Below are 9233 nucleotides of genomic sequence, written 5' to 3' on the forward strand. Positions count from 1 at the left end.
CAAACACCAACCAATAGACTGGCTACACATTGCGTAATATACAAAAGTTAGAAATTTCTTAAATACCTGGATGATGATTAGCAGGCAAACACCAGCACCAATGTCTGAGGGGTCACCATACATTCCAGTCATGACGTAAACAATAGACTGACCAATGGTGATCACCATACCAAACACTGCCAGATGAAAAGGAAAAACGAAAATACAGAAAAATAATTTCAAAATTTTATAACTCATCCAATCATGAATCACAAACCAAAACTCATGCCTCCTTTCTCAAATGAATCTATAAATTAAAAAAAAAAAAAAAAAAAGCAGCCATCATCTTAATAAGCCATTTTAATTTATTTTTTTTCAATTATTTACCATGATTACTAAAGAGTGTAGCTCAATTTGGAATCGGGTTAACCGATGAGGCAAATAATTTTACTTATTCAAAATTCCTTTATATTCTGAAGGAAAATCTAAACCAAGATGACAAAACAAATATATAAATAAATTTTTTTTAAAATCTAGTAACTATAGTTTTGTCTGCAATGACTTACACTTCTGGGCTCCATTGAACAGGGCACGATCCTTGGGGGTGTCGCCAACCTCAATGATTTTGGCTCCAGCCAAGAGCTGCATAATGAGAGACGAAGTCACAATTGGAGAGATACCCAGTTCCATCAATGTACCTGAAATGATTGGAAGAAAGGAAACCAATGACAATTTGTTATATTACTCAGGAGACCATCAGATTGCTCTTCCTTGAGATGATAATATTAATGATTAATGGTCGTAGTTTACTCAAATGTCACAAATCTTCATTTTTCAAACTCCTGGCATAGGTTCTGAAAACAAAAAGAATGAAAGAAAATGGGGGAAAGAAAGAGATAGCAATGCAAAGGGAGCTATTAATTTAAGAAACAACCATGATTCTACACCTTACACAATGTCCTTTTTAAAAAAATTTAATTATAAACAAAAAACTTCTAAACTCAGAATGCATGATTTGCATTATTAGTTGTACTGACACAAAATGTTTTCAAATATAATATAATGTAATTAAATCATAGATCCAAGACTGAGAAAAATAATATTTGTCTCTCCTTCCCAAAGTTTAAATATCTGTACATACACCAATCAAATGGATATACAAGTGACAGATCAGTACTACACAAACGGCAGTGTTTAGTTTTCTGTTGGTTAAGCTTACCTCTGTTGGAAGCAAGAATGACACGCATCCAGTAGAAGGGATCGGCAGAGTCTGAGGACACGATGCCGAAAAGGGGAATCTGGAATAATGAAGAATAAAGATAAAGAATCAATTCTATTCAAATATTTCAATATTTTTTCATCAGGAAAAGATGACAAAAAGCTGTCTGTATAATAAATGAACAAAATTTTATACTGTCACATACATGTAAATAAATTCTGACACCACCACACTGTCCAATTTCAATTATGTCACGATTATAAGAAACCAGATATTTGGTCGACTGAGCAAATGACTGATGAGCTGGCTAATCCAAACACATGATTTTTTAGATCAGCTGTCGACTAAACCAGCAACAAAAAATTCTCATATGGCATTTTGGTCTATATAAAACAAAACAGACAACTGTGTGTAAATCAATAAAGATTAATGATTAGAAATTGCATTCTATGTCATAGGAATAAAAAGAATTAAATTCTGCAAGTACCCCCCCCCCCCCTCACTCGCCCCAAATCTCAAGCCTAATGTCTAAATAATTTTTTTTAGCCCACAACTTTATATTAAAAACAACGATCCAAAGACGCCTTTCCACTCTTCACATAATTCTATCTCATAACTGTCCAAATAATAACTTTCTATGCATATGTTATAGAAACCAATCATGGAGCTACAAACTTTATTTTTCAAAAACAACTCATGATCATATGATATATGTAATCTATTGAGATAAAAAGAAAGAACTTACCTGACAACAGATCAGAAACACAAAAAGTGTGATAGCTGTCCATAGCACTTTTTCTCTGAATTGGATCTGAAGTACATGGGGATGGGTGGAAAAAAGGAACAAAATCACATAAAGTAAAGGCATCTTTTGAATATTTTTGTTAATGATGCAAAACAAAAAAGAGAATAAATAAAATAAATTTTAAAAAGTGATGGTATCAAAAATGTATTATTAAGGATATCTGACTTCTTGGCTCAAGAATCAAATAATTGAAACAAGTGAATTTTGGAAAGGGATACTAGGGAAAAATCACCATAAAAATCAAAGACTTTACAACATTTTTCAAGGTCAATGCAGCCTGAAATCACTTGAGATGTGCTGCGGTGGTTATGGCTAACGTGAATGTGATTGTGATGCTGGTGATGGGGCGAGCAACAATATTAGTAATGCTGCTGGTGAAAGTGATGTTGACAGTCATAGTAGTTAAAATACTGGAAGTGACCACTAAAGTAATGATTTTCTACTTTCTTTTTCACATATTATATAAATTTAAATACATTTTTGTTTCAAAGTCAATCAAGTATACTCTTGAGTTCCGAATAAATTTAATTTTTTTATAATTTATAGGCCTTGATTTTTAATTTTGTTCAATTCTTGATGAGTGGGAACAATAAAAACATAAATTATATCAACTTGAAAATCATTTACCTTTCTATCAGGTTTGGCCACTTCTGGCAGGACAGCACAAAAGGGCTTCACAAACTCGAGGAAGCGAACTGTAAATGGTGAAGAAATTAAATAAGACATGATAAATGATAAATTACAATTGAAACTCAGAGGTCTCCAATGACAAAATAAAACCATCTATAACCATAATAGCCAATAGTAAGAACATTTTGATAACATAGTAACAGTATAAGTATAAGAGTAAGAGTATAGTCTGTCCAGTGCATTAAGCTTTCAGTGCCGTTGCTGACCTAGGGTATGGATAATTATTTGCAGTCATCTCGGTTTGATGGGGGTCTCAACTAAGCAGAATGCATGGTTGAAACAGATGCTGGAGATATCTTGTTATATTTGTTCAAACCCAACAGTCTGTCATTGGCAACAGACGGTGGTGTGTACAGTATTGTTGAGTCTTCTGATAATAACGTTAGTGTACGTGTGTAAGTGTAAACCAAAGCAAAAGGAATCAAGCCAGCAAAAAATCTGGAATTTCAGATCGCTAAAGAGAAAAATGTTTTTTTTTTTTAAATTTTGGAGAGATTATTTCGATAGACTAGCAGGATTATGAATTATGAGCCTTAAACTTACACTAAATACGTTGTTCATGAGATATCTGCCAACATGAAGAATGGTGAATGGGGTGTCAGTGTCATTACTCTCGACTCTTTGCGACCTACTTTGTACATTTTGAGACTTGAACCTAGTACTAGAGAGCTGAGCCGGTGTTACCAATACTTAGCTTCTATAACCAGGACAAAAAATAAATAAAAACTTACCGCTTACCGTCAAAAGCAGTTTAGATTTGAAGATGCATTTGTTTTCTATCAAAAAACATTCGGTAATGGACAATCCTTGATGAATTTCAAAAGTTGTGTTGAAATTATATCCTAATTGTTTTCATGATTAATTCCTCGCGAAATCGTGTGGGTCCCGTTTCTGTTATCAAGGTTCCGCCTAGCCAGGCAGGGTTGCCAGATCATTTTTGAGTAAGAGACCAAACTAGCTATAGCAAGAGGCCAGATTCCTCGGCAGGAGCCCAAATACCACCAAACCCACCTTAGCCTCGCGAAAACTCTTTAGATTTGTTAAACAATTTAGATAGGATAAGGAAAATTCGTATATATAGAAGCATTAGCAAATGCAATCTGTGACGTTAGCACGTGTTGCATTTAGATATTTAGATTGCCAAATAAAATAAGTTTTACCGGTACCAGAGTAAAACGATATAACGGGGAAAGTCAGAGGAAGCCAAAAAGTTGGTTACAGGAGGCCAAGTGGCCAAACCAAATGCAATTTGGTGCATTAGTGCAGTAAAAATTGGTGCGCAAAATTAGTTCGTAGCGGATGCGAGACTGCGTGCGTGTGTGTGTGTGTGTGTGTATGTGTGTGTGTCTCTTTCTTTTTTTTTGGGGGGGGGGGGGGGGGTGCGTACACGGTAACGGGGCATCTCGCCTCAGGATCTACGTACACGTAAACTGATTTACCGTTGCGTTGCAACACATGCAATAGATGGTCCTCGCTGTCGTGACCGCGCGCGCTCGTGTGTGTGTTATATTTTTAAAAATCAAAACAATTTTAACCATTATTGGCGAGATTCCATCTTACACTCCCCAAACTCCAGATCTTAGTCTTAATGTTATCATTAAAAGACAAGCTTTGCGATTTATAGTTTAATTGAAGCCCGAGTCGAAATATACTCTTACTACTGCTCTCTTGGTGGAAACGATTTATTCTGCATAAGCAATCTGCAGAAAAAAAACTGTCACTGTAAAAGGTTAAAGTTTCACGAAGTACGCTCCGTGAACACCGCTGTAACATTCCTTTGATCTACATCATCAGGCAACCCATTGCTTCTTTCATCTTTTCCCATTCCCCCTTACTATCTCCCCCCCCCCCCATCTCTCTCTCTCTCTCTTTTGTCATAATGTTATCCCTTCCCCTTCCCATCTCATTGTAAAATGAAAACGTTCTGCTGTTTGCAGATACATGTATGATTGTTTTGTTTTTTCTCTCTCACTAGGCATTTGAAAAAAAAAACAAAACCTGAAAAAAAACCAAAACAACTTAACCTTTTAAAGGCGAATATCAATCTTACTTGGACCAAAAATAAAATCTTACCGTTTTCATCAAAAGACAAAAAACAAAATACAATTTAAAAACATGAGCTTTTATATAGGGCAATATCCACCCAACGTGCTCAAAGCGCTTTTTATCAATATTCTTACTGCTCTTATGGTGGAAACGTTTTTGTTTTTCTGCGTTAAAAAATAATATAAATGAAGACTATTATTTGAAAACCAAAAAAATCAGTGTCACTGGCAAAGGGTTAATTGCAGTACTCCTGCATCCTGTGAGACTCCTACGGCACTTGCTAATCATAAAAAAGGAAATAGCAATCAACAATACTAAGGTGAAAAAAAAAGAAAAAAAGGTGGGGGGGGGGGGGGGGGGGGGGGGGGGGGAAGCAAATCCAGTAGCAATGCAACCTTTTAGCGGCGAAATTCGATCTTTGACCTAACACCAAATCTCCTATCATCAAAAGACAAGTAACGGCAAAACGATTATAGACAATTGAAGTCCGAGTTGCGATAGTCTGACTGCTCTCTTGGTGGAAACGCTGTATTCCCCGTTAACAATAATAAAGATAAAAGCAAACTATTATCTAAAAGCAAAAAATTAGCTTCGCCGTTAAGGGGTTAAGAACACCTGCAACTGCTGCCAGCATCCTTGAGATGCTCTGCGTCACCCAAGGTCACCACGTCTCCCTTTCGTCTTCATGCAACACGCCCCCCCCCCCCCCCTCACCCTCCACTCTCATGGTGGTGGTGGCGGCGGATAAAAAAGGCCTTTTTTTCTTTTATTCAATCAACTTGACTGCTGGTGGACCCTAGGCCTCTCTACAAGTCCAAGAAATAATACTCACTTTTTCTCTGCTCCAACGAAAATATCTACCCCCTACCGGTCTAATTATTTGTAGCAGACGTCAAATTTCTCAAAACGGTCACGTGACACTGTAAAAACAACACAGGAAGTCCATGAAAGCTTATTTACGGCATTTCCTTTGAACCGTGTAAACAACAAAATTTCGTTTTCATTCGACTCAACGGGTCAGATTGGCCGGTATTTTTTAACGAACTAAAGTTCTGAAAAATCAAAATGTTTCTTAGAAAGGTGAAAGATGCTAGTTTTTGAAACAGAGGTAGGTTTTTTAAAAAAATCTTTATATTTTACGTGAATGCATGCTCAAGGCGAGTTGGACGTGCAGCGGAGGTTGGTAGGCCAAAGGCGAGGCTCTCTAGTAGAGTAAGAATGTCTGCTGCTCAACCAAGATTCATTTAAAAACTGAGCTTGGTCAAGTTTGACGAATGAAGTCGTGATTGACCGAGATCGTGGGCTTGCTTTGGCTTAGCTAGGCACCTTGATAACTCCAGTCCAGTGGCCGCCGATAGGCTCACTGTAAGGTGAAACTCGTTTTTTGGAACTTTATTTTTGACCCTTTACCCTGTTGGTCACCATGGCGTTATTTGTGAACCTATGTGACTAATTTTGGTATCATTATAAAGGGCACAAAACAAGCTTTCTAACGGTGTATTTCATTCTCAATTCCTGATTGTATTTCTCAGAAAACTTATGTAATAAAAATTTATAAATTTTTGAATTATAAGAACTTTTTAAATTATGGTTACATTTTAATAATACTTCATACATCGATAGACAATTAATTGAAGAATATCTCTGCCAAATTTCATCAAAATTGATACACTCGCTCATTATTTTATTTTTCCCGCCACCAACCCCACTTTTTAGGACAAAAACCTCATTTTTTTCCATTTTCATTTATCCTTAATTTTTTCCATACTTTCCATACATGAAAATGATTTATATGAAAATAAAGCCTATTTTCTGACCTTTAAAATGATATCTAACACTTGCCATTTATTTTTTAATTGAAACAAAATTACTGAAAACAGTAAGTGGGCCATGTTGACTGCAAGACTCAAAATTTCCCGATCGCCGCGAGATGCTGGTTTTGAGGCAGCAGTGAGATCACAGATTCTCTCTGTAAAGTTGACAAAAAATTTCAGTAGAAAAATATAAATAACTCTGGAACCGTAGGTCGTAGAGAAACAAATAAGGTATCAAATTTTATGTTTTTTCAAGTCCCATCCCCCTGACTGAGTCAAATCAAAATATTTTGAGTTTGAAAATTTTATCAAAGTGCCTAGCTTAGCCAGCAGCCACGACACACGACTCCCTTTTCTAGACAATTCCGTAGGTTTTGATTGAAAAAAAAAAAAATCCTCGGCTTGTCTGTTTCGAGTGTTATTGAAACTTTTGCTGGTTTCGGTTCTATCCTCTCAATATTGTTATATTTATACTAAATGGTGCTGGAAAGAGATGGTGATAAAATAAACGTCATAAATAACTGAAATATATCCGAATGAAAGCCACGTCACTTGAAAATCATCGAACAGATGGTGTGTCGTCTTACTAGATAACAGTAAAAATAATATAATTCATACGAACAGAGGTTATTCACGCAAAAATTAAACAGGGTGTACTTACTTGCCATTGTGAAGCTTTTTACGCGTAAACAAGTTGTTTACGGTATAATTTCAAACAACAATAATTTGTTTTTGACTCCTCTTGCAAATTTTCAAGAGACAGTCAAGCCGACAACCGTGTAAAAGAAAGTCACGTGACTAGAATTCGGAAACATCGCTGTGACGTGGATGATTTTTTTCCTCTTTTTTTTCTCATAAAGTTTGTTGGATGAAAGAAAAAAATATAATGTGAATTTTAATTATTTAGTGCTATTTAAGAAACGAGGAAATATATGAGGGAAGAATAAGTGATGAAAAAAATTATTTATTACTCTGTGCACGTAGACCGCGGTGAATTTGCTATGGTAAACAACAACAAGAAAGATGGCGGCTTTTTATCTGACCCGAAAATGATCTTTGATGTCTTACAACAGTTAACCTTTTGAAATTAAGATCCTAATGTAAACGAAATACTTTCCTTCTTTGTTTTTTTTTGTAAAGTAATATTTTTAATTATAAGTTAACTCAGTTACAGCTAAGAATCTGACACATAAATTGAGATCATCGACTCTGCTCAACTGCTAACGCCGCAACAGTCAACAGTAACAACAGTTCAGTACACACAGTACATCAGACAGCCACTGTCACAGGTTCGTAACGGCAACATTGCTTCAGTAAAAGTACAGTGTACAATACTTACTGTGCAGAAACAGAGTCGAGCTTAGAGAAGTATTCCGCTTGATGACATATCAACTTTACCCGGAGTTAACTCATAAAATTTACACCTCCAGTCAGAACAATGACATCGTTTTTGAATTTGGATGAATTATTTATGAAATATCTTCCTCTTCTGAAAACGTCGTGAAAATATAATCTGAGGCGGGTTTGTGGGCTTGCAAAATTTTTTGATTTTTACTTTTTGTGAGATATATTTTAAAGCAGCAATGACGAGCCTGCAACAATTGTTTTAATCGAGGAATTAGCTCAAATGTTATGGGGAAAAAAAAAGTGCCTGAAGTTTATATTTATCCCTTGCATTCATAAAAAAATTTCCCTTTTAAAAGCAATTTTTTTCAATTTTAGGAACTCTGGAAATCTAAAATTTTATCCGCAGCCCAGATATGTTTTTACATCTTGTTTGCTTTTCTTTTTGTACTTTTTCCCATTAGGAGGATCTAATCATGGGAGCCTCAGGTCAAGATTTTCCTCCAGGACCTAATCCCTTACAGCAAAACCCCGAGAAAATTGAAGCCCTTGCGAAGGCACTTGATTTTAAAATTCCTTGAGACAGAAACAACTTTTTTACCCACCCAAGAATGGGACAGGCTTGATCAAGATAAGGTAAAGAACGTTTTTTTGGGTTTAAGTGACTTCAAATATTAATTTTCAAATAAGAGAACCATCTTTGGTATTTCCCCATACTACTTCATAACACACACACACCCCACACCCCCTCTCTCTCTCTCTCTCTCTCTCCCCTCTCTCTTCTCTCTTTTCTCTCTCTTCTCTCTCTCTCTCTTTTTTCTTAATCAATTTTGCAATGGCAATATTCAGATCACAATCGTTTTTTTTTTAAAACCCCCAAAACTCAATTAGGAAGCTGGGCTATAGGCCGAGCAGTTTTTAAAAAATTTTTTTAGGCTTAAGGGGCCAAGTTTTTAGTTCCTGACAAATACGAATCGCAAGGACCTTATCATCGGGTTCAGCAACTTGAATTGTCCTAAATAGAGACCTAAAACGTTCCCGAAATCTCCAAGAACTAAAATCAAAGGAAGATTTTTGCATCCACAGTAAAAGATTGTGAACTGTGGAAGGAACGTTAGAGAATAGCTGAGGGGTATCGAAACAGATGACCGGGGGAAAGGGGAAAGGGCCCTAATCATTATTTTACCATCATCATCATCATAAACATCATCATCATCATCTTTATCATCTATCATCATCATCTTTATCATCATCATCATCATCATTTTTATTAAATTTCCTTAAATTTTTAATGTAGCGGGTTTTTTTTGTTTCTTTATCATCATTATTTATTTTT

General features: G+C 35.8%; 2 protein-coding genes across 2 annotated transcripts in view; both read right to left on the reverse strand.

The window, feature by feature from the left end:
- The window catches only part of LOC144974744 (protein transport protein Sec61 subunit alpha), a 17677-nt gene extending 9880 nt beyond the window's left edge, over positions 1-7797 (reverse strand). The window contains exons 1-6 of the mRNA XM_078917955.1: positions 7215-7797; positions 2631-2698; positions 1944-2009; positions 1199-1277; positions 546-677; positions 67-176 (exon numbers count right to left, since the gene is read on the reverse strand). Coding sequence (XP_078774081.1) covers positions 67-176; positions 546-677; positions 1199-1277; positions 1944-2009; positions 2631-2698; positions 7215-7221 — 462 coding nt within the window. The 5' untranslated portion in view covers positions 7222-7797. The remainder of the gene's footprint in view (positions 1-66; positions 177-545; positions 678-1198; positions 1278-1943; positions 2010-2630; positions 2699-7214) is intronic.
- LOC144974752 (uncharacterized) overlaps positions 1-9233 on the reverse strand; it is a 357750-nt gene that overhangs the window by 59945 nt on the left and 288572 nt on the right. The window lies entirely within an intron of this gene.

Source organism: Berghia stephanieae, chromosome 6 (genome assembly GCF_034508935.2).
Source record: "Berghia stephanieae isolate SIO BIC M18660-M18661 chromosome 6, UCSD_Bste_1.3, whole genome shotgun sequence".
Classification (NCBI taxonomy): domain Eukaryota; kingdom Metazoa; phylum Mollusca; class Gastropoda; order Nudibranchia; family Aeolidiidae; genus Berghia; species Berghia stephanieae.